Here is a 26,822-nt window from a genome sequence, read left to right as displayed (position 1 = left end):
TTTCTGCTGTTAGTGGAAACCTTCACCCTTGTTCTATCTTAGATGACCCCACCCCCCCTTCCATTGACGTGTTCTCCCTACCATGACAAAGGTGGATAAAGGTGGAAAGATTTCATGTAATCCATGGACACCAGTGAAGATCACAAATCATTGAAGAAAAAAGGTTCAGTGCACTGTCTAGTGGGTCTAGATGACCCAACTCCCAACGTCAAAGTGCCTAGGATAGCACAAGGGTTACAGTGCATTCACACCAGACGCGATCTGAGCGTCAGGTTTTAAATGTCACCCGCGATTCGGGCGTTTGTGCGTCAGTCTGGCAGCAGCAGGACTTGAGCGTCAAGGTGCAATTGGGGCATCAGACGCGGCGAGGTTGACAGGGATTCAGCTTTGGGTTGGTGGCATTTGCAAAAAAATCCAATATGGCTGCTCGATGTGAGGATTTTCGTCCTCAACGTCCATCCATTTTCTAAACCTGCTGGGACCGTGGGGTTGCCGGAGACTGTCCCGGCCACTGTTGAGCCTGCGGAGCTGGAGCGATTGCCGAAACCCGGCGGCAGAAGCTTGCCCGCTAGGCTAGCCAGCAGACGGACGGGATGGGGAGGCAGCCTGCTTGGACCTCTCAAACCTTATAACATTTTTCTTTTTTTAATCAAGAAAAAAATTATTAAATGATCCTCCTTGGGCTGCACGGTGGCGCAGTGGTTAGCGCTCTTGCCTCACAGCAAGAAGGCCCCTGGTTCAAGTCCCGGCTGGGGGACCTGAAACAGAACATCAATGGGGACCTTTCTGTGTGGAGTTTGCATGTTCTCCCCGTGCATGCGTGGGTTTTCTCCAGGATCTCCGGCTTCCTCCCACTGTCCAAAAACATGCTTCATAGGTTAATTGGCAACTCTAAATTGTCTGTGAGTGTGAGAGTGAATGGATGTGTGACTGTGGACATTCTACCCTGCGACAGACTGGCGACCTGTCCAGGGCATCCCCTGCCTACGCCTAAGTAGCCGGGATAGGCTCCGGCAACCCTGTGACCCCGAAAGGGACAAAGCGGTACAGAAAATGAATGATGAATGAATGATCCTCTAGTTTATTTGTAGTTTTTTGTTTCCCCTCTCAGAACAATGTGGGTCAGAAAGTCATCAAACTGAGTCACAGAAACACTGAAGTAGTTGCAGAAAGCAGCCGTCTTTCAGACACTGGAGTGAAGCTCAACCTACCGGGAGAAACCCTGAATGATCTCATGAACCTAGACATGGAAACAAGATTAACAATGTTTTACTAAGCGACCAATGCTTTACCAAGCTTTACATGATTACCAATGTAAAGCTTTTTGAAATAAATAAATCCTCCGTGTCTTCCATGATATTGTGAAGAATAGTTAGAAACTGCCTTTAACTTTTATTACACTAATGGTTTAAACTTATTTCACTGAGCATGTATTGTCATCTCAAAATTATATTACATTTGAAGAAAGCACAGCCAAACTATTGTTCTAACAGTTTCTTCCCATACTCCCTCTTTTCTGTGCATGTTTTCTGCTGAGCAGGCCTCAGACTTATCTTCACTTTAGCCTTGGAGGTTCTCTCCAGCAGTAACCTGTGGGCGTGATTTTCACACGAGGCCCATCGGACCATCTTCTGAATATGCAAATGCAGGGTTTTTATACCAAAGCCCATCCCTGAGCTCTTTGGTTCGGACTTTGAATGTACCATGTTCATGTCTGTCCCCTTCGTGTTTGTGCGAAGTAAAACCTCCACAAAAGATAAGTAACTGTCTCTGAGTCGTTATTCATTATTTCTGTGTGTAAGAAACTGACGGGGTTACGAACTAAAATTTAATACAGTCCTTTCTAGAAAATCCAGTTTCTTCACAGATATATACACAGACACCTCTCCATGTAGGGAAAACATATTGGGGTAGCTCCTCCCACAGGCCTCACGCAGTCAAGCACATTTTTGGACAGGCGTTGAGCAGTAAATTTGTCGCGCATCAAATTTGACGCGCTAATCTGATCTGTACAGGTCCCATAGAGGGTTATAGAGAGGAGTGGCTGCATCTTAAAGGGAAGTGCAGATGGGTCTGGCAGGGCCAGACGTCAAGACAAAAGAATGCACCATTGTCGTGTAGGTGGTTAAGTGTTTAGGGAAGTTTTTGTAAGGCAAACATAAGTTGTACAAACTTATGACATATAAATGATGCTGTCGTTGCCCTTGCGCCACAGTAGTTAGTAATGTGCGCGTACTGGCACACAAATGTTGCACAGACGGAGTTTGCACGTGATACGTTAGTGGTCGAGGACGCCCTTAGGATCTCCACACAAACTGCACTCTTGGGACAGATCAAGAGTTTTCTGATGTTTTGACAGAACAGATATGTTTCACAAGCATCAAAATTTAATAGAATCGTGCTTTATTTAAAAACATGTCCGCCCCCCCTCCCCAAATTTTGCCAAAGAATTGTCTATTTTTAGTGCAGTAATGACATTTTGGAGAAAAACAAAGTTTTTTTCATGATAAAAAAAACATTTGAGGGGACAAGTTTCAGCTGACAGATTTATGTAGGCATTTGTATGAAATCAACTAAATCCTAGCAGTAACCTAGTATACAATACAGCAGTACATTGTTCACAGAGTACCACGATTGAAAAGAAAATGCCACAAATGTTTAAACAACATTATCTTAAGGACCTGATTAAATGGCTAAAATAAATGCTGGCTTTTGCGCGTCAGTGAAGTGAACTAAATGTTTGAATTTCTTGGTAATTCATAGCACATGTCCTTAAAATCACTACTGATCATTTGGAATTACTTCCTGCTGCATTTACATTGATGTAGCTGCTTCATTTACCAGGCTTTGGCTTGTTTTCCTCCATTTTGGCTTGACTTTATCCAATGCCAATCGACAATGTTAATTCCTGAGCTGCCTTAATCATTAACTAATTGCAGACTTCAGGGTAAACGGGTGGTTACTATTAGTTTTGGCGTTAAACGTGGAGTTTTATTTATGGTCTGCACACATGTCGGAGAAACAGTGGTGGCTAGAAGCCCAAATACCTTGCAGTCACTGGAGCCAGTAATACATTTTGCCCTCTCCCCACAGTTATCCAGTTTGGTTTCGTCTCTCTGTTCGTGGCTTCGTTCCCATTGGCGCCACTCTTTGCCTTGTTGAACAACATCATCGAGATCAGACTGGATGCTAAGAAGTTTGTAACGGAGCTGCGCAGGCCCGTCGCTGCACGCGCTAAAGACATTGGTAAGCTCTATGACACTGGTTGCTTCTGGAACTATTCTTAGTAAAACTCAGATTAGTTACAATATCAATCTTAAAGGTTATGAACCACAATGAATGTCTGTGAGACATAGGCAGCCCCCTTCAACTAGGCCAGTGCTTCTCAATTATTTTTTGCCCGACCCCCCTAGGAAAAAGAAAATGTTTCGCACCCCCCCTAACACCGGCCCTCGAGGCCTGGATTTGGGCACCCCTGGTTTAGAGCAAAGATAAATTAAAACTCCTAAAACCTGGTATAATGTAGTGAAAGTCTAAAAACAAGGTTTTAACTCTTTGCAAGGATCAAATATATACAGTATACTGGGCAAAAAACCTCAGATTCAGTTTTGTCTTAATTGTTGATATCAAATGCTTTTATTTTGACAGGCTGTTGAACAGAAAATTCCATCCTGTATGTTGGGACAACCCCCATTTAAGAAAACAGCTTTTCTAGTTTCCTTTTTAAAGTTTCTTTTCTACCTGGAGGAAGTTGCTCTGAATCCCAAGCCAGACAGAAAAAAGAGGAAGAATAAAGAGAAAGAAAGAACTGTGTTTTTTTTTTAAAGAGGGGAGTAGACACAGACAAAAAAACACAAAAAAGGTAGCATATCAGGTTATTAACCATAGCACCGCATAACCATAACATTACAATTATTCACATTGATGCTTGAATTCCTGTCAAATGTTATCTAAATGCTTCATAAATGACTTACTAAATCATCAATGTTTGACATCAAACATCATTGTTTGCTTGCTGATTTGTGAAACAGGAAATAAAAAGTGATGGTGACTGTTGACGGTCGAGCTCTTTGCGTCACATTGTTTTTTTTTACAGACTTCATGTGGGAAACTTTGAAAATCTTTTTATGTTGAGATTACAGATCTGCATCTGATTTGTTTAAATTTACTGATTTGACAAACTAATAAACAGGCTTTTTGCTCTTGTTTGTGTTCTTGGCTCATTGGTTCTTTCTTCTTTAGGTATATGGTACAACATACTGAGTGGAATGGGCAAACTGTCAGTCATTATAAATGTAAGTATCAACAAAATGTTATGTATATTCATTACATGTTGTTTTATTGTAATTAAATGTACTTTTACCACCATTATTAACAAATATTAAATATGCAGTATTTGTAACATGGAGAAACTAGAATGTAAAAAGAGGTGCTCCACAGAACCATGTCAGAGGTGACCGTGGTGCAGAGAAAGCGGTCTACCTTTAATCACAAGTTGGGTTCCCTCTATGAGAGTTAAAGTGTCTTTGGGCAAGGCATTAGCCTTGCATTGCTTTTTGGTGGCTGGTTTGCTCCTGGCATCAAGGAATGAATGTGATGGTGGAGCGTGATTTGCAAAGCTATTTGGTCCTCTGAGCTCACCATTTTTCATGTTCATGTTTTAAGTGTATTTTTTTGAAGAAACCTTAGAAGCCTGGACAAGGCATGTCCAAAGCCCGGCCTGTGGGTCAGGTGCGATCTGTGGTCAAATTTGATCCAGCTTACAATCCCTTTCAATTTTTTCAATGATGAAAACCCGAAACTTGGGGAGCAGTGGACCACAAAATCTATTCACAAAATCAAGGTCACAGAATCTATTTGAGATTTTGAATTCCTTTCTCTGCAATTGCTTTGCTGAACATCGAGTTACAGAATGGTGTATTAGACGCCCAATCAACAGTGCATGAAATTGGCTGCGTTTTGTATATCTGGTACCATATATCGTAAATACACAGACCTACTGGAGAACTGACCATAGTTAGTCTGTATTTTAATCTTCCCAAACTCTTAACATAAATGTCACAAAAGTCCAAATTCACCTTTCAGCTGCTGTGTTGCAAAATGTGATTGAATTATTGACTGTAGACAAAAACTGGACTGACAGAGCGAGTATGATGTCACCCATAAAATGTAGCTTACATCCGGCTCCAACCAAATGAAACCAATCCAGTTGCCATTCTTTCACGATACAAACTTCGCCATGTTGGAACCAGAAATTGTCATTAAGCACTGATTGGTCCAAGATGGTGTTAGTCAGCATTTTACGACAACTATTCTCAACGATCAGGATTGAGCTTGTTAAAAAGTTCACATCCCTTCCACTCAAAAGTAGGCTACTGATAGGGGGGGGTCGCCACTGTCTCCCTAACCCCAGCTGAAGACAAAGGACTCCCAACGACCTGAAACCATGTACCAATACTATCCAGTTTCAGGTCTGACTCCTCCCCCATGAGCACAGATAAACCAGCTCTTTTACCAGCTATTTCAGAATTGACAAAGCCTTTTGGATAAGAGGTGAAACGTCTTCAACTTTAAAAACCAAGTCCAGATGACAACCTTTAAACCTACTATGATGGAATCTACCTGGATGAATGAGAGTCTTCATAGACATACTTCCAATAATCTGTTAATCAAACACAATACATGTAGTTTAATGGTCGGATGTGGTGGTCAGCGGCCACCACATACTTTTGTTGAGGCATCTGATTGGTCAATTTATAACTTCAATAATTTCCAATAAAATATAAATATCATGAAAAAAATTGGATTCGGATGAACATGATAAAAAATGTATCTGATGAAGAATGGTCATCTGACCAATAGAATGACCGAGTAACAGCTGTTTATTTGTCTAAAGAAGTCTATGGGATTTTTGCATCTTGGAACTAGGGTGTACTTCCTGTTAGGAATGCCGGGGGGAGGGGTCACTCAGTCCAGTTCTCATAAGAAGTCAACAGATAAGCCTTTTATAGTCTGTATCATACACTTGAAAATGATTGCTGTGTTATGGATTGAACAGCATGAAACTAAAACAAGAAAATGCTGGTGGCATCCCACACTGATTAGTCCAAAGGATCATTCTGGTATGGTTGCTCGGTGGTGTAGTGGATCAGTCTCGCGTCACGTTGACAAGACCCTGGTTTGATTCCCATCTGGGTCCTATTTGTGTGGAGTTTGCATGTGTTTTTTTTTTGGGCAGTCTGATTTTTTGCTGTAGTCTAAAGACATACATCTTTGAACAATTGGAGATTTTTTGTTGTCTCTCCGTGTATTTCACCTTCACTCAACAGTGGCAAAGATAGGCCCCAGCAACCCTTTACCGCCACACAGGAGTAATTGGGTTTACAAAATGGATGAATGGACTGTTCTTGTATAAAGAGTGTTAAGTTTGTGTTGGGACATATCTCTCAGAGTTTATGTAATGGATGTCTCTTCTACTCATTGAAAAAAGTATTCATTGTACTCTGACACCTTCCTATTTGCAGGCCTTTGTGATCTCCTTCACGTCTGACTTCATCCCTCGGCTCGTCTACCAGTACATGTACAGTCCGTCTGGCACCATGCACGGCTTCATTGACCACACACTCTCCTACTTTAACGTAACCAACTTTAAGCCTGGCTCTGCGCCACAGAACTCAGCGCACGAAGACGTCACCTTTTGCCGGTAAAACACACACACACACCCACTACATGAAAAAATGAAGGAATATTTCAATGAGCCATAATTTCCTAAATTGGTTGTCTAATTCAGCAGTCTACTGTTAGCATCTGTCCAAAGAAAATAGATTATTATCAACAATAGTTGAGACAGAAATGCAAGTTAAGTTTTCTCTCCTTCAATTAGCAATCAAGAAAATAGCAGTCATGTATCAGAAAAAATGTATTTGGATCGTTTATGTAGAAGAAAAAACATTGCTGTATTTTGTTATGACCAAAATCTTAGAATACTACGAGGCTGAGTTCAAATCAGTCTTTGGTAACAACTGTAGGCCTCTGCATCTGGATACGGTCATTTTTTCTTCTTGTTTTTAAAGATGAGGCTTTTTACCATGGTTGATTATGGGGGTATTAACTTAAGGATAATCCAGCACATTTGAGATTGTTGTGGACTTTCTGTTGGTGACAGTCTGGAGCAGGGGTACCGCCACTTTTTTGGTATGCAAGCTACTTTTGAGACGACAAGCTCCCCAAAAAATCTCTCTTTCTCTTGCTCTGCTGTAAACCCTGTAAAGGGGGAGAGCATGACATTTCTAAAGCCCGGCCGGCTTAACCTCGGCTGGGCGAACGGCGGCCCCTTCTCCGTGGGCAGCGTTCGAGAAGCAGATGTTTCAGGACAGCACTGCTGCCTTAGTGGGCTCGGATCCCCAGAGTGGGAACTGCAGGGCCAGCAGCAGGCGCATTTAAATAAAATGTAGCCTTCAAGCTTGTGAGCAAAGCATTAACTGTGTTTATGAAAAATAGATTCCTATTGGATTTTGATGGACTCACTTAAAGCCAGTTTTTAACCTTTTTTCTTTGTCCCAATTTTTATTATTGTCACCGAGCATATTAGTTTTGGCTAATTTAGTGAAAACGTTTTTGGGGTAAAATTGCCTAATGCCTGTTGAACACTTTGTAAATGTTATAAATAAAATCAAAACTCTGCACCAGTGCAGTTTGCTTGAATATTAACTTGAGTCACAGATTGGAGCCACAGTGTCCTAATGTTCACTGGTGGAAAGTTGGACAGTTTAATAAGGGTGACTAAAGCAGGGTTCATACGGTCATGGAAAACCTGAAAAAACTGTGGAAATTGAAATGAAAATTTCTAGGTCCTTGAAAAGTTTGTGAAAAATTACATCTTCTGTAAAGTTTGGGAAAAGTCATGAAATTTTAATACTTTGGATACAAAAAACATCTAAAAATGAAAAAGTTTAACATGAGATTGCAATTTAAATTGCGACAGACCAGGAACCTCGGTGACGGAAGGTTACGTTGCCATAAAGTAGGTCAAGTTTTCAACTTTCCAGCAGGCGCAGAGCTGTCAACTTTCTATGAGACAGGGATTGTGAAATGCTGGTAAAAGTAGCTTTAACAACAAGTGGTTTTTCAAGGAGAAATAGCACCTGTGGCTAATGAAAGAGCCTGACCAGAAACGTGCAATATTGTAATGTTTTCTAGACAGGCTGGGCACTAACCTCATGAAATCTGTCCAATGAGCTGCAATCAAGGTTGAAAATCCACAACATATCACAGACTAAGGATTAAAAATTGACCAGTATGAACTGTTTGTTTATTTTGTTTGTGAGTCAATCCTGATGACAATATCGGACACAAAGCAGCAAAGTCAGTGGGTGACCTGCTGGATGCTCACATTGTGGGCGTGGTCAACTTGTTTTTGAATTTTGTAGTCACTTTTTTAAGCAAGTAGATAAGGATGTGGCTATGTCAGTCTAGGAGAAAGAGAAATTATATTAGGAATTTCTGGGAAATGTGTTTTAGAAGTGATGAGTACTTGTGATGTTTTTCAGATTATTTAGGGGGGGCTTAGTGAGAAACTGCTATCGTTTGTCTGGAGTATTTTTGTTTTACTTTACCGACAGTCTCTGCCTTCCTCTCACACTAAACTCCAGCTGTAACTCATTTTCTGGTGGTCAATGAAACTATATCCAACGTTAATGGATAAAGTAATTAGGAAGAACAAACCACGCTGTTGGTTTAGTGACAAAAACATAAAAAAAACAGATCATGTCTATGACAGACACTTTGTGGCTTGTCAGCGTTGATTTGCAGCTCATCTTATAGTTTTCATGAGCAGAGGAGGTCAGTCAGGTTGTAGTTCTATGCTTTTGTAGTTCTTAGAAATATTGAAAAAAAATCACAAAAAAAAAATTAGAACGGAGATCACCCGTTTTTCTTTTTCATTTAATACGATACGCTTACACACCTTATTGCAGGTTTCTTCACGCCAACACAAACAGCCGTTGATACGGTGGCTGCAATTTTAACGGCAAGGCAAACTTGCATGTACCAGTATGTGTCCTGCTTTGATTCAGCTGCACCGACTATATTAGTCTGATCAGATCAATACAGACTATGAGTTTCTCCTCATAGTCTGTATTGATCTACAGTCCCTCCACAATCTCACATGCATTTTTGTGATAATTGTGGCAGAAAAAGCTGGAAGTTGCAGTTGTTTTTTCTAAAAGATGTAATAAAAGTTAAGTTAGAAGATTCAAAAACTGTTTGATGTGCCGCCAATCAAACTCCTGCCTTTAACTCATAGAAGTCAGACTCTCGTCTCTGAGCTTCATGGTTTTGTTCACTTGTTCCACGGTCTGACACCAGATTCTGTGGAAAGCTACACCGCTAAAGACGAACTTTAGCTGGTATTTTTGTTAGAACTGAGAGACTTTATGAGCAGAATCAGAACAAGGAAGTGAAGACTTTCACCACTTCTGATTGGTCAGACTGATGACGTGTGATTAAGCCTCCAAGAATGATTGGTGGAGACAGTTAAAGGGGCGGGACTTTTCCGAAAACAGAGCTGAAGCTGCGGCTAAATTGCGGTACCGTCATTCATATCAAAGTGTCCTTAATAGAATCAAATAAACACAAAGAAAAAAGTATTTTATGATCTTTCATATTCCTAACTACTCAGTGTTTTATCAGGGCCTGTTTAGATGAACACAGAGCTGATATCCTGGAGATGGGAAATGTTTTTAGATCAGTTAACGAGGGTAATTTCCCACGGCACACCTGACCATCTCCCACGGTACTCTAGTCAACACAGAACACAATGTGTTGTTAAAAAATCTATTGGAATAAAATAAAAAGCAGCGAGACAGTGAAAGAGGAACTGCATTAGAGCACGGGGGCCAGTGTATGTCGTTTACGCGGAGTTTATTGAGATAGCTTATTCCATGTGTGGCACCATGTAGTAGACATCATAAAGTCAGTTTAAAGACCCACTCCAAAGAAAATGGTGTTTCTGCCTTTCCTTAACAGTTTCTAGTATTTTTCTCATGTAAAAGAACTTATTTAAAGAACATTACGGTCAAAATTTCATTTTTGAGTATTTCTTTCTTCAAATTGTTGGAAATCCGAAGCAGACGAAAAAATGCAGTTGAAAAAAACTTGTAGTTTTTACGTATAAACTACAACCGGTGGGCCACAAGCTCCCTGATGCATCCACCTGCAGACAAATAGATCCATGAACGTCTTTGGTTTTTTTCATCTGAACTGGAATCTGGATCTAAACTGTACGACTGGATATTTTACCTGCTATACCTACCATTGTTGTTGTACCAATAATGTTAGATTGAGAGTTGCTGTAAGTCTAAACAAAGGGCTGATGGGAAATGAGCACCGGCTTTCTCACAGGCAAATTTCTAAGGAACTTCTGCTGCTCTACTGAAACTATTTCCTAGAAAACGTCATCAAATTTAGTCTAAAAACAGCACAATCCTAATAAAATGACCACTGAGAATGTTTTGAAAATAGAGGATTAAATTTAATTTCTGTTGCAGATTTAAAGAAAGAAGTAATAATATAAAGCACATAAAGGATAAAGGGGAAATGTGCTCGAGCATGATACCAGTTTTCTTGTCTCTGATGCTTAAAGAGAATCTTGACAAACTCCACAAACACGATACTTTTCAAACAGGAAGAGATGCCTTCTAAACGGCCTTACTCAGCAACAAACTTTTAGATTCAAAGTTCAACCAAAGATTAAACATTAAGTGAAACTGCCTATTCTACCACAGAACAGACCAATGTGAGGCTGTTTTGAATCTCATACGGACATTCTTGTGCCACCACTACTGTGTGGTGTCATCCTCTGCCTGACAAAGTGCGCTATTGTGTCTTCTGCATTTGTACCGACAAGCATCTCTATGATAATGTCAAAATAAAGCTCTGTCGCACAAAAGGTCACGGATGCTGGCTCCCACAGACCTGCCCTTACATAAAGCAGCAGTGAATTACGGTGCAAGAATGCGGTCTTTGTCTTAGACACGTCAGTGAAGAGACTTGACAGGATGCCTTACGCCTGAAACACTTATTAGGCGTGAAATTGGGTGGGAGCCCGACTCAAGGAGCATCATTCAGTCTTGGATGTCGTTTACACCATGCTGTCAGCGTCTTTCTTCAAGCCTTTCCAATGGGATTCTCGGACTGTGGTTGTGGGACTGAACACATTCTGCAGGGAAGAAAAGGCGGCAGTTGAATGGAGTGACATCAGACTTACGCCCATAAGAATGCAAAAAATGAAAGCGGGAAAAGATTTAGACGTGTGAAAAACAGTAATGGAAATAGACAGAAGGAAGTCATGGATGCAGAAATATATATCTATATATATCAAAAAGGATAGATCATAAAACATGGGACTGAAAGATTTAATTGTGAAACAAGAATTTGTGCACGAAATGGTCTTTGGCAGTTAGAGTCTGGCCTGGAGACATCTTGCATACTTGGAGGACCTTGTGAAGAGACCCAGAGCCCAGGCGCTGATGGTGGTAAAGGCCGGACGGCGCCGGAACGAAGAGCCAGGAGGAGAGCGGGGTGGAGCTGGACCGGCGAAATGTCTGGAAAGTGGATGAACAGACTTCTATGACTTAAAGGCAGGAGTTTGATCGTGATTGGGTGCAAAGAAAGTGGGCACTTTAGCTATCAGCTCAGAGTGAGGACTGATGAAGAGTGAAATGTTGAATGAAGAATCAGCAACCCAGCCCACTGGAAGATGGGGTAGATCTTCCAGATTGAAAACGGACCAGAAATTATGCTGTGGAACAACCCAACAACCTCTTCTTTGCATTCTGAATGAATGCAAATACAAATGAATGAAAAACAGCAAACATGAAATCTTTTTTGACACTTATCATCCGTGAAAATATTTGTATTTTTTGGGGGAAATTATTTGTTCAGATATGCATCTTGGATTTTTTTTTTTTGCCAAAGTATGGTGTAATAATAATGAATAAAAAATGTGTTTTCTGGGAACAGGACAGGCCTTAGTGATCCAGGGGAAACACTGTCTTTCTGAATTGTTGAATGAAAGTACCTGGAGCCAGGCCAGTTTTCCAGCCGATATGAACTATTACTGCCTGGTACTAAAGTTGATTTTTATCATGTCTGTGGTTAGATTTAATATCCATTAAATTGTCCTGATAATTCATTTTTATGTCCTTAATTTCTTTTTAAACTAATTTCAAACAATTATTCATATTTTTGAATTAGAACCTAAAATGGGCTGAAATGGGGATGCAGTCCGTAAAGTTCCCTATTCAGCTTGGCTCCAGTTCCTATAACCTATACAGTGATGTTAGTATGCTGAAATAAAGGTGTTTTTATTTGCATGTGCAAACTGTTCATGTATTTATACCAGACTTATTTCAAAAATAAAACAGCATTTTACAAATGTGAGCATAACTATAGTCAGCAGCCCATTGAAAAGTTCACAACAGTTCATGATTTCACAAGTTTCTATGTGCCTTTAGTTTTACCTTTTCTCAGTCACTTTGATCTCTCTATATATATAATTTAAACATACAAAAAGCAGCTCATCCAAGTGTTACAACTCTCCAAAATGCCAAAAACCACAAACATTTGAAACCATTGATTAGGTCAATTATGTTATGTGTGGCGTGTATCATGAGTAGATGTTACACCTGATGTAGTGCGACACCTGGCAGAAGAAATGGTCTACGACCAGTCGTCCCATATATGCGAGCCCTTAGCAAAAGCTAGTCCGCTTAGGTTTGCTACGGATTTTTCGATGGTGCGCCTAAAAAAGATCCACGGTCTCACCGGTGCACCCATTCATTCTGAGAAAAAAAAGAGAGGAAAGAAACCCACCATCCCTGCAACTTTGAAAGGCTCATTCCTATATGTGTGCAGATGCATCACACCTGAAATTAGAATGATAGTTTTTGTTTATGAGAATTTACATTTGAGTTATTCAGTTTGGGTCTCTGCGCACGTACCCGTTGCTGGCGGCAGTAGGAGAAAATAAAAAAAGGTTGTTAAAACTCTTGAACATCCGAGCTTTAGTCAGTTAGTCTGTTAGAGCTGGTAGTCTTTAGATTACCGCAACTTTTCAACCATTCACGCAATGAATGAAATGCCAGCGGATGTTGAAGCAGAGAAAAGCAGCCTTGGTGTTCCGCTGTGAGGTGTTTATGTAATTGTTTCTCAGCGGATGCATGGATGCTGCCGTGGGTTGCAGCTATGTGTTGGTGTCGTGTATCGGTGCAGAGTCAGAAAGAAAAGACGCTTTCTCTGCATCAGAATCAGCTGATTCACAGGGATTGTGTAAACTAGGGGTCCCCAAATCCAGGCCTCAAGGGCCGGTGTCCTACATGTTTCCAACCAACGTGCCATTGAAGCTCCTTATTGGTTAAACACACCTGATCCAGGTAATCAGCAGCAGATGAGGCAGGGATTCTGGAAAACCAGAAGGACACCGGCCCTCAAGGCCTGGATTTGGGGACCCCTGGTGTTAACGGCTGAGTTGTGGGCCGGAACGCAGACGCTTTATTTACATTCTCTCCTGCTAGCTTACAACCCCTCCCAACCGGAACCTTACATAACTGGAGCATCAAAAATGGCGAGCACTATCTGAGTCAGGGGTGGGCAATTATTTTAACTCGGGGGCCACATTGGGTTCTTAAATTCGATAGAAGGACCGGACCGGAGCAGATGCGTGGAGTGAGAATGATATAACATGGAATGTAGATGAAAACATTTGGATTGAAAATTATATTCTAAAACAGAATATTCTAGAGTTTTAAGTTTCAAACTTTTGTTCCCATTTTAGATCAATTTTTTATGGTGAAGCCCTTTGGTTCCTTCAAGGAGTTGTAAAGTGCTACATGAATAAAGTTTCATTCATTCATGATCATTTTAATAAAATAAATAACATTATTTATGAAATAAAACAATGACCAAATAACACTTTCTATGATTTTCAAAGAAAAATATTCAGGATAAATATACCGACACATTAAAAAGAAAAACCAATAAATAGTGGATCCTCTTCTGTCATTTTCCCGCTGAGACTTTTAGGGCTGCAGCTCCTCACGTCTCCCAGTTTGCACTAAAACTGAGCAGCTGTGTCCTGCACGTCTGTTTCTCATCCAGTAATTATGGAAAAGCTCATTTCTACGTCTTACACTGCAGCTAAGCTTATATCTGTGTTACCTTTTCACCAGAACAGAGTTCCCTAGTTTACTGCAGGAGTTACGTTCTAAAAATAACCGTGATCGGTGAAATCCACGGAGTCTGATTCCAGACGTTTATGGCAGTAAAACTCCTCACTGCCTAAACACACTTTTCTCACACAGACATGAACTTTTTTAAACTTTTCTCTTGTTTAAATTCTCAAACCTTCCTAGAAATAAAGTCCAGGATCTTAGAATGAAAACAAATATCTGATTGATCACAGATTTCTGATCTGAAGAGCTCCGCGTTTCTGTACAGGAAACACGGAAGAGATTGATTGACAGGGTGTCAAGCCAATCAGGACACAGAACAGGGTGCTCATGCCTGTAAAGCAGCATGGTCGCTCTAAAAGAACGAGCTAAACCGGGAAAGATGAACTGCGATGTAGAAAGGAAAGACTGTCTTCTGTTCTATCTGACAGAGAGTTTTAGGGTTTCAGGTTGGAGCACAGACTGCAGAAGGGGGGAAGAAAATGTCACGTCTTGATCGTGTGGCCAGATAAAAAAACCCAAAAACATGGGTCTCTGGTATTGTTCAGTGGGCCGGACCGAACATGTAGGCGGGCCGGATCCAGCTCTCGGGCCGCAGTTTGGCCACCCCTGATCTGAGATAATGAACTGTACAGTTTTGATCCAGATTCCAGCTCAGACGAATCTATTTGTCTGGAAGTGGATGCAAACATTTGTGATCATTTGTGATAGTCTGAAGAAGTATTCTGTTACTGTAATTTTTGAACTTGCTATACTAGTAATTAAGCAAACTTCAGGTGTACAGCTTTTGCTTCTGTCTAGGATGGGAAAGTGTTGCCCTTTTTATTTGTCTGTAAATGTATTTTGGAGTCCATGGATGCTGCACTTTGGCACCAGAAGCCCCCATAACCGCACACACTCCAGCCTCCCTTAGTAACAATAAAACCCTAATCTCATTTCGGCCTCTTATGAAAGAATATTCAGTTGGAAGCTCCAGTTACAGCAGAGCTCCTGGGTTATACCCAAACATGGAGCGTCTAGAAAACACTGGACAAACACGGAGCAGGAGTTTTCCTTTTTTTTTTGCTTTGATATTTCATGATACTCCACTAAGACATTTACAGTTAAAGCGACAGGAGCGTGACAGGAACGGAGGACTCGCTGGGTTAGATCACGTTAAAAGTTGACCTAACACAAAGATATGTAAGACGCGGTCACATGAGAAGATCAAAGAGAAAGAAGTAATTTTAAGGGGAAGGAAGAGCTTCCTCACATCAACATTCCTGCCTCATGCCTGAATAAGGAAAAGGAGTCGGTCATTATATGAGTCCGCTAACACACACATTTTTCTTCCTCTGTCCCTTCATCAGGGTTAGCGGAGCTCATTCAGCTACTTCCATCTGTCCAGACTTTAGAGGGGAATTCTGAAAACTTTAAGGATGTCTGTGGGTCTTTGGTCTGTTCGGTTTAAGGTGGGACGGCTGTTAGAAGCCTTTGACTAAAACTCAAAGTCAGTGCCAGTGAGAGAACTGCGGGTAAAATCTCAGGTCAACACGTGTTCAAGCTGCTTGTTTCTTTCCCTCTGGTGTCTGGAACCGGTCGTCCTTTAAGGCCAAAGCCAACGACGGAACTTCTACATTTGAATGAACTCAGAAAAGCGCCACTTTTCAGTCCCATGAATTTGTTCACAATGAAAATTATGCTTTTTTTCACAAAATAATACCCATTGATTGACTTAGTACTAAGCCTTAGACAGAACTGTAACTATGGCTACATACAGGGAGTCTGCTGTGGGGGAAGATAACTGTCAAAAAGAATCTTAGGCATGGAGATGAAGTTGTGCACAACGTAATACTTTAGGCACAACTCTGCAGAATATGAATGCAACATTTGGTTTTGCGTTTTAACATGTCTTTTTCAGTACAACTTTCCTTTATCTGAAATATGAAATTCACCCTAATTTACTGTGACTTTATCACTAGTTCCTTCTTTTTCTGACTCAAAATACCTTTTACTTGTAATAAATTGTTAATATTTAAAAAGTTAAAGTTGCCAATAGAGAAAGAGGACTATTGTCTAATCAGGGTTTATGATGTCATGGAGGTTTCAAAATGGCACCAATTGTCAACAAACACATGTGAGTGATCAGAAAATGCACCATCATCGAAATGTTGTTGGTTAGTTCAACACTACATCTTTCTAAAATTGAATCCATTTTTCAAAATTCAGCACTCTGTGGTGAAAACCTGTTAGCTACGTGAAATGAACAGAATCAAAGCAGAAAAAGGCAGCAGGGAGACCCCAAACGCTTAGAATGTCTGCTGGACAGACAAACATGTCTGTAATTGATTCAAACTTCCTTTGAAATCTATTTTCAACACGGATGTTAAACGGGAAGGTAGACAGTTGTCAAATGTGTGTTCAGTGATTGATCATCGCTGAGTCTTTGTTTCAACTGTTAGTGTTTTACAACAGTGCAAGTTATTATTTAAACTTACAAAAGCATGTACATTTATTGTAAAGACTGAGTCAGAAGGAGAGTCTTAATGAACCTATATCCTGCTTTTCTTAGGCCTTTCAGAATTAGCTATATCCATATAATTTACTTTTTTTTTATCCCACAATGGGGAGATTGTTCTCCGCATTTGGCCCATCCCCTGGGGGGGGGGGGGGGGGGGGGGGGGGGGCGGTGGGCTGCGGCTGGCCGCGCTGGGGGGCGACGGCTGGTTGGGGAGAGTGGGGATTAATCCTCCAGCCCTTCAGTTATTAGACGACCTGCTCTACCGCCTGAGCTATATATATATATATCAGTTCTTCTCTCCCGTTTTGGAGGAATTAACACTATGATATGCTTAAAAGCTTGATTTTACTTTAACAGTGGATTTGCTGTTGTGTCAACATGTTGTTCAACTGAATTAACTCCAACAAAACGGACTAATGTAAAGTTTATTACCTCTAAAAATATTTCCAGAGGCTTTTTTGGTGCAGTTGTAACAGATATAAAAGTTACACGTACTGCATTCAATTTTTTATTTAAAGTAAAACACCATAAAGTAGGGGTGTAACAATTCATTAATGAAGCGATTCCTATTCCTAGAATCCAACCACATCCATCTGTCTAAGGCGGAATCAAATAAAATATTGTTTCAAAATGAGATTAATTGATAATTGAATAGATATCGGAAAATACCAGATGGATTGACACATGTCAGGTTTATATAACATAAAAAAGACCAAGTTCATCGCAGCCGACAACACACGTGATGACAGCAAAAATGGATCGGTCCATCATTCCAGTCCAATGTGTGAAACACTTTGAATTTAGCAAAGACATGTGACCAACCAGTGTGCTAGAATGTTCTAAGAATGTTCCCTTTGGATTCTTTGGATCTGGAAAAACCTGAACTTTTGGAAACTAACGTGAATAGATTGGACATTCATTCTTGTTTACATGTTTGTTTGGACACACATTTCATTTAGACTTGATTATCTTGAAGAAATCCAAGAATCTAGAAAACTGTTCAGTAACATTTCCATCTCTCTGGGTCTCACTGGTTGAGGTTTTGGCTAACCAGCAACCACAAATATTGACTGGAATTGTTAAAATGAATCATTAAACCCCTACTATAAAGACATTGAAGTCCTGTTTAGATGATGTCGACTCTCCATCAGGAATAATACCTGCCTTTTAGCTAAATTAATTTTGGCAAGTAACAAAGACTATTATTGTTTTTTATATATTGTATATACACATTTTAAAAAGATTAACACTAAAGCTATGGTAGAAATCTCTGAATTCACATGTTTTGTTTGGTTTTTAGTTAGGTTCCATGCGTCCATTTTCTTACCGGCCTACATCCCTTACGGGGTCACTGGGCCGCCAGAGTCTAACCCGGCTACTGTTGGGCAAAGGTACTGCTCAGGTCACCAGCCTGCTGTAGGCGCACGCTATCACCCCGAGTGGCAGTTTAGAGTAATCAATCGATGACAGAAGGAAACCAGGGTGCCCAAAGGAAACCCACACATGCACAGGGTTGGCGCTCACTGCTGCACCGAGCAGCCTGGGGTTTTTTTTTGCTTACATGACCTTCTTCCCTCCAGATCCACGGGCCTTGGTGTTTGTAGTGCAAGTGCTTTGTAGATGACGGTGATGAAGTGACTCCTCTTAGTGCAGATCTTTGTCTTAAGAGGATGCATTTCTCACTAAAGATCCTCTCCAGATTAACAATGGGAGTGACTGTGTGTCAGTAATTGCCTTGAAAAGAATGCTGTGTGTCATATTTAAGCATCTTGCAGGAAAAAACACAGTTTAACCAAAGGTTGTGTCTGAAATAAAACAAAGCAATAGCAACCTGGAAAAGTACAGATTGTTTATTTTTGGGAGAAAGGGCTTCCTTTTAACCACAATAGCGTTATTTACGTGCAGTTTGCTGAAGGCCTCTGCTATGGCCTCCAGCTGTTGCTGTAAAACATCTGTCTGGTGATGAATTGACTCAGTGCAGGTTTGAACTCAGCTGTCAGTTTTTTCAGCTTAACGTTGACAGAATGCCTCTGTGGCCTTTCATTTGTTAACTTGCAGATAACCGGCTGCAAGTTAAAACAAATAAACATTTAGGCGAAACATAAAGGGGGCGAGAACCTCTTTATGTTCCCGACAAGTAACGGCAGCTGCCAGGAAAACGTCGTTCAACTGCTCTGACGCTCAGAAAGGGCTGAATGTCACACGAACAATCATGCATACCTCTGTAACCTGTTATTAACTTTTTAAACCAAACCAATTTAAACTTCGAAATAAAAGACTGTAAATCACAACCAGTTTTTTATCTACTGACAGAAGGCTTGTTCTAGTTTGTATTCTACCTTAAATGAGTACTCTTACCCAACTTTATCAAAATATAATGCTTGAACATTATTATTATGTACTTTAATGTCAGTCAACCACAACCTACTGCAAGAGTGGAACCCAAATCCAACTTACCGCAGGCCACATGGGAAAAAAACACTCTGTTCCATAGTGTGACAAAGGCACTGTCACATAGGAAATCCACTTCAAGTCCTAACACATGTCCAAACGGAAAACAAACAGGCCAGATGTAAAAATACAACTACCGTAATAAAAACCATAAAAGAAGCACACAACTCCGTTACCAAACATGCTACAAACATGCAGCAGCTGAAGAGAAAAAAACCTAACCATTTAAATAAACCGAAAAGACGGAAACACAATATGTATTCTGAAACAGCCTCTGTGTTTATTTTTAAAGTAGATTTGACATTTTATAGGGTGGAGTTATGGTTATTAAGGGTGATTATTTTGGCGTTTTCCAGTCAAAGATCAAATTTCTTTCCTCCGACTGTGGCCTACATTAAAAAAAATCACTCAAATCTACATGATGCTCATGGACTCGTGCAGAGACACGGAACAAAAATGTATTGGACATGTTCCTTCGCACGCTCCTGGAATTCCTTGAAACCCTTTGATGAGGTTTCCTCACCTGAAACGCCTCTCCAGTCTGAAAGTGGTTCTTGTTCTGGGTTAGCTTCCATTCCTTTCATTTAGCATTTTAACTGTTCTGGGGTGTCAGGGGATTCAGTGGAGATGCTGCTGTGAACGTTGGGTGTGATGTCGTGAAAATTGTTGTTCTACTTGTTAAAAAACTGCTTTAGGTGCTTAGAATGCTCGTGTGAGTTGGTTTTATCCCAAATCCTCCCATCACTGCCTCCCTTCCTCCTCCTATTCTGGCTGTTAGCTCAACGTTCCTTCAATTTGAAGCTTATCTGTCTATCTAGCACATCAGAGAATGTTTACTGCAAATCCAAACAAGGAAGATTTTAACAACAATTATAAATTTAAACGAGAGGCTCCTAATCTGGATTACTGAATAATGGGATTTAATTTCATTCTAAGGATGGTTAAGACATTTTTTTTCTTCATTTGTCAGGTTAAAAGCAGCTGGTCCGTCCAGCTGTGGCGTATAAGCTTCAGACTCTGCAATCACGCTCTCTATTGTTTCATTTGTCTTTTGTTTTAGCTATAAAGACTACAGGGAGCCCCCCTGGTCTTCAGATGCGTACCAGCTCTCCAAACAATACTGGAGCGTCCTGGCGGCCAGACTGGCCTTCGTCATTTTGTTCCAGGTATGGACTTCCTCATTGTGTTTGTGGACGGCACGTTTTTTGTTGTTGTTGTTTTTGCTGTTGTGCATGTTTAAAGCTGAACAGAGCTCTGGCTTGTGGATGAGTGTGGACGGTCATTCCAGTCAGTGTGAATCATTCTGATCAGAAATATTACAAAGAGTCCAGCTGTTCGGTTCGCGCCTCCATCACACGTGTCGACCAAATGTCCTCCTAACTGTAACCGCTGCTCTAATGTGTCTGTGGCAGATTGTTGCAGATGTGCATATTTATTTTGATCACGTAAAAGGACACAAAAAGACTTTTTATGAGCCATTACCTGCAGCATGTCTGTAGGGAAAAATGTTCACGAACATTTTTCATTGGGTGGTCTACGATGTCAAATTTTGAGCGGTCCACCTGCGTGCAACACACAGGTTTGCCCATTTTTCACCCGCAGGGGCAGTCATGACAAATGCATAAGATGAATGTCAGATTTGTCGTCCAATGATCGAAGGGTCGCCGATCGATCCCAGCTTCCCCCAGTCAACTGTCAAGGCACTTTCTTTATTTAGTTCCCAGCAGTGTCATTCAGAATCACGGTGAATCTGAGTGATTTCTATGCAACAGGATTTGTGAAAGCACAAGTTTACTTAAAGGAAGCACACAGAATTCGCTTTTTATTTCAAAAATCTACCAGCCTATTACAGCCACAGATCTTGCCATTTCTTGTTGCCATGCTTGATCATGAGTGTTTGTCTCATTTCCTCAGAATTTGGTGATGTTCCTTGGCCTCATCGTGGCTTGGGTGATCCCTGACGTTCCCAAAACCATCGTTGAGCAGCTCAAGCGAGAGAAGAAGCTGCTAGTAAACCTGTTTCTACAGGAAGAGAAGGAGAAATTCCAGCTCATTCAGAGCCTCTTCACCAAGGATTCCATCCTCCAGTCCAACAGCCAACCGTCCAACCCATCCCAGGGCTTACCCATCCTGGGCCGCTACAGTACTCTGCCCTCAGGCCCCGCGGCTGGAGACGGTGGAGGGGGGGGTCCCAGGGCCAGGTGTAGGGCCGCGAGCTTCAGCCAGTTCAGCGGGAAGACTTGTTCATCGCCCAAGAACGAAAATGCAAGCTCAAGACAAACGGCAGTGTGACATGCACCGCGTTTCTTTGACAGGTTGGGGTGCTTCACCCAGGCCTCTGGGCTGTAACCGGAGCGGCTCGGTCCGCGTCATTACCCGTGTCGATGTTTCCTGGTGTGTGTGGCAACAGTAGAGAGTGAATCGTCAGCGCCCATCTCAGAACAGTAACATTTGTAATCGCTGGTTTCCGTGCGGGTCAAGCTGCGACGTTCGCCCCGGCTGAATGGGTGCGTGGCTGTAATGTCCCCTCACACGACTGTTCGCCTGGAAAAGTGTTGTCATTTTTACTTTTTGGTAAAAAGTAATTACTTAGAGAGGCACTGAAGCTTCATAGCGTAGAAAAGCAATAATAATTACCGCATTAGGCAGCACAACTGAACATTACAACAACTTTAAGGAGCTATGAAATGAAGCACACAACATCATGAGCAGACTAATAAGGCTTAGTGGCATTAAGGCTGTCTGGTTTGTATTTTCCTGCTTTATGCTCTTCATGTGTTTTTTCGTTTACTGATTTTGTAGCTTTTACAGGAGTCTGTTTTCTTTCGTCACTTTGATTCAGGAATCACGTCAAACCTTTTCTAGTCTGCGCTCCAAGCGTGTTGTGACTGAAGACAGCGCTGCTGGTACGGATGGACTAAACATGCCAACGTGGCACACCGTTAGGCCACACCTTCACGCCGAAGATGCAGTTTTCAAAAATAACCAAACCTTTTCTAGAGCCATGTGGACGTTCACAGCTGTTGGCTGACCTTAGAAGGAAGGAAACGAACACTTACTACTGACCCAACACAATGGGAACAGTGCAAACACAGTTAGATGAGCATGACCTCATTGTCTTCTTTTATAAAATAAACCCTAATATATAGTTTGAACCTCACTCATAAGAACGGGTTCTCCTGCCTGAAACGTCAACATGCTGTTGGGTTCCATTGATGATCCAGAAAAACACGTCAGGCTGCTGTTCCCCTTTGGTTAAATCAGATTACAATATTATGTTTAATAATCAAACCTTTTGGACACTGGGCTGAAAAACTACTCTTCTCTAAACAGTTTTGAAAGATAAACATCAAACAAATTTAGTAGACTGTGGTGCATTGAGACCCACTCTGATGAAAATCATGTTTTTAACATGTTCTTGTGGCATTTTTCTCACATTGAAAGACATATATGAAGAAAAAAAAAGATTTCTGAGTATTTCTTTATCCAAATCGTAGTGAATCGGAAACTAACGCAAAAAACCCCCAGAAACTATGTCCCAGAAAACGACGCAAGTGTTTGGATTTAGGCTAAAAACGACATATTCAAAATAGATCAAAAGACGATAGAAGTGGGACTTTAATAACGTGAAAAACAACTATTAAAGAAATTATCGGCGTCTTTTTGTATCAAATACAAGAGTTAGGAAAAAGGAAAAGTGGGTCATGAGTTTTTTTAGATGCGTGACAATAAGACGTATCTAATCTGGAAGCTGGAAGTACCAAATGTTGTCGATTCTCAGATGGTCACTGTAGGCAGTTTACAGAAGAAAAAAAATTTCTCCATTGACTTCAATGTTAGAACGTCCGACTTTTCAGCAAAAATAAACGTTTGTACAGCCAGGTTACATGTTTCCGACAGCTGTAGGCAGTGTGGGTTGAGTTGTTTTTAATTTTTTTAAATCAAATGCTCTGATTCTATTAGAACTCCAATTGATGCATGATTAAGGGTGTGTCTTTTAAACCTGGAGTAGATAGTCCCTTGATTGGACTAAAAGTAACTCTACTTCACTTTGTCCTCCTTAAAAGTTTAACGTTAAATGGAATTTCTTTTCTTGTCAAACCAAGATAATTACTAAAAGCTTTGTTTTACTTTTCAAGCTAGTTTGAACGTCTTCAAAAGGGTTTCTTAATTGGCTAAAGGTGTCTTTGTCTGTACTGCGTTGAGAAACCCTGGCCTGCTTTCTAAAAGGCAATATTGGCTTTAATGTAACCAGAATTCCTTGCAGATTCTCTTCAAGAACTGCAACACGTCAATACTCAAAAGAGCACTGCTTTTCTAAAACTCTTTAAACCAATGAATCTTGATAAAAAAAATTAATTTCCAACTGTAAGGTTGGTGGTTCAATATCCGGCTTTGGATGTTTCTTTGTAGTGTCTTTGGGAAATGACTTCATTGTTGCTCTTTTATAACCTGTTTTAGGTAAACTAGGACCAAATGTGGTAATAAAAAAGACTCTACAGACAGGGAAGTTGCAGTTTGCAGCTTTTGTTGTTAAGGCTAGAACTCTGCTAAAAGAAATACCTCCAACTTTTTGAATTTTAAATTCTTAAACTACAAAGTGCCCAAGTTCTCAAGCAAACAGGTTTTTTAAAATCAAACTCCACCCATATTCTCACTGCACTTCATCTTTGATCGTGCTTGTGTCTTGAAACGTGTGGGTCATGGTCGGCGCCGTTGTTTGTGTCTCGCTCAGAAAGGTGTCCTTCTGCATGATCACACCTTTATAGGACGAAACGGGAGCCATTTTGAAGATCTTATGTAGAAGTTGTTAACGTGCCGACATGCTGTAAACCTTCTTTTCTGTTTCTGATGCCTTGTAATCGTTTTTATTTTCTAACATCTGTGTGCTCAGCTAGAACTCAATCACAGACTGTTAACTTCAAATGTATTAAGAACTGACTTAAGGAAATTGTGACAAAGAAATATTTGTTATACAAGCTTCTGTTGTTCATGCTTACCTTAAGAAAGTGTACACATTCTTAAATACAGAACTATTCCATGACTGACAAGCTCATTTTTTGGCGTGTTGCCTATTATGTTTGGATTGTGTGTGTGTGTATCTGTTTGTATGTACCTGTCCGTATCGACATTTGGCCTGATCCACACAACATAAAGGTCAAGTTTACACTTTGCGTTACACCTGACTTACACAGGTCTGTCTGTGGTGCGTCTCACTTGCGTTGCATGGGGAGTCCGTCTCATGACCGTCAGTTAGTTTACATTATCTGCGTTTGTGTCTTCACCCCCCCCCCTCGGCTATTAGTGGAGAGCTTCGGCCTGCCACCCCTGTTTCCAGTAGTTCATCCCATTTGTGGCAGCCTGTGAATGTGGCTGCTTTGTCAACTGATAAGATTCTTTTTCATTGTCAATTTGTGTTAAAAATTACAATTTTGTGTTATGACTGTAGAAATTGGAAAAGATTATATTTACCATCAAGATTCAAAACTTAAGCAATCAGGCCATATGTATACGTATGTATGTGTGTATGCATGTATGTATGTATGTGTGTATGTATGTACGTGTACATACATATGTACATACATACGCACATACGTTTATATATATATATATATATATATATATATATATATATATATATATATATATATATATATATATATATATATATATTAACTGTAAAAATACCAGGGACTCAGAGAAGAACTGGAGAAAGCCTGGAAAGTGAAGGTGACAGTGGTGCCTGTGATAATTGGTGAACTCGGGGCAGTAACCCCCAAGCTGGAGGAGTGGCTACAACAGATACCTGGAAAGACCACAGACATGGAACAGCTAAGCTCTGTACCATTTTTGGTAAATTACTGTACTTCAAAATAGACCTACAAAGGTGGGTCATTGATTGCAAACAAGATATGCTAATTTGCTCAACAAAAAAGGGAATTTTCTTAAGAAAATTCATTCAAGCACATGTTGCAAAAATTAGTAAACCCCAGTCATAGTCTTAGAAGAAAAGCCAAACTTAAGACTACAAAATTGTAATTAACAGGCACTCAATCACAGGTGAGTCTAATGATTCATTCAAGAGGTGTCCAGCACACAGGTGACTAGAAAAGGGCATTGATTAACAAAGAAAGTCCTTTACCATTTCATGCTGTCAGCAATGGCTCCCCATGGAAAAGAAACCTCACATATTATGAGAAAATAAATAATTGCTTTTGACAAAAAAGGTGAGGGCTACAAAAAGATCAGCAAATATTTTAATATCATAAAATATTATAATATTCAAATGTTTTCCTACCAGGTAAGTCTGGATTTTCATTGTCAGCACAGTAAACTTTAGTTTCGATGGTAAAGTGCACGGGACCTCAAGACGCTACTGACCTGAGAAGGGTTTTCATTTTGTAAACTCGTGAATTAAAGCCTAAAACATGGTCCACAACAGCTGGCTCCTCCTCATGCTGGTCACCAGTCTGGATTTATACAGCATTTGAATATGATCAAAGCCCACAGCCCTTTATAGTCATAGTCCCAGTGAGTCATGCACACACTGATGACTGTGATGCATCTGTAACCTGGAGGAAACATAGGGCCCTAGGGGTGCCTGGTATTAAAAAGTGCCTCTTTTTTTTCTTGTTTTGTAAAAACAATAATACATTTCTTTCATTTGGTGCTTAGCTTAAATAAAATCAAACCTGTCGAAAATGTTGCTCATCTTCCCTTCAGGGGTCATCACAGTGAATCCGCCTGCACTGATTCACACAAGTGGTTTGGCAGAAATTTTAATGCCAGACGCCCTTCCTGACACAATCCTGTATTTAAGCTGGGCAAGGGACTGTTACAGGGAGACCCAGACCTAGGACCCCTTGTGGCTACGTAGTGGGGCAATATAGCGTGAAGGGTAAAGCCTCTAGCATACAAAGAATGGAAAACATTTTCATCAACAATTGGTCAAGCTATCCTCGAGAGTTTCATGGACTGGGTTTCCATGGCCGAGCAGCTGCATCCGAACGTCGGATGCAGTGGTGTAAAGCAGTGGACTCTAGAGCAGAGGAGACAGTGGAGGCGTCTTCTCTGGAGTGATGAATCACGCTCTTCTATCTGGCAATCTGATAGATGAGTCTGGGTTTGGAGGTTAAAAGGAGAACGGTACATTTAGGACCGCTTTGTGCCGAGTGTGAAATTTGGTGAATAGGGGTTGTTTTTCAGGACTTGGGCTTGGTCCCCTAGTTCCAGTGAGATGGAACTCTGAATGCTTCAGGATACCAAAACATTTTGGACAATTCCATGCTCCCAACCTTGTGGGAAGAGATTGCAGCGGCCGATTCATCTTCCAACATGACTGTGCACCAGAGCACAAAGCAGGGTGCACAAAGACATGGGGGACAGAGTCTGAGTCAGAGACTGAGGCCTTCTCCACCGACATCAGTGTGTGACTTCATCAATGACCTTTTGGAAGAATGGTCCAAACTTTAAACCGACATCCTATTGAACCGTAGGAGTTAGGAAAAGGATGGCACTTCAGTTCACATGGGAGTCATTCATGTGAAACAATACTTTTGGGGATATATATATGTACTCGGCATACTAAAGAATACATTTTTCATGAAATAGGAGTTATTTTCAAAGCTCATTTTCTTAAGCGC

The 26,822-nt window shown here is 40.8% G+C and overlaps 1 protein-coding gene across 7 annotated transcripts in view; it reads left to right on the top strand.

The window, feature by feature from the left end:
* Positions 1-24,224, top strand: part of ano2b (anoctamin 2b) — a 262,039-nt gene extending 237,815 nt beyond the window's left edge. For all 7 annotated transcript variants that reach the window (XM_020714024.3, XM_020714026.3, XM_020714025.3 and 4 more), the window contains 5 exons: positions 3,094-3,246; positions 4,243-4,295; positions 6,525-6,703; positions 20,240-20,345; positions 21,094-24,224. In XM_020714024.3, the coding sequence (XP_020569683.1) occupies positions 3,094-3,246; positions 4,243-4,295; positions 6,525-6,703; positions 20,240-20,345; positions 21,094-21,471 (869 nt within the window). In that variant the 3' untranslated portion in view covers positions 21,472-24,224. The remainder of the gene's footprint in view (positions 1-3,093; positions 3,247-4,242; positions 4,296-6,524; positions 6,704-20,239; positions 20,346-21,093) is intronic.
* Positions 24,225-26,822: the final 2,598 nt, after the last annotated feature.

Source organism: Oryzias latipes, chromosome 23 (genome assembly GCF_053564925.1).
Source record: "Oryzias latipes strain Hd-rR chromosome 23, Olatipes_Hd-rR_3.1".
Lineage (NCBI taxonomy): Eukaryota > Metazoa > Chordata > Actinopteri > Beloniformes > Adrianichthyidae > Oryzias > Oryzias latipes.
The sequence above is the reverse complement of the archived record's forward strand: the minus strand, read 5'-3'. Positions and strand labels throughout refer to the sequence as shown.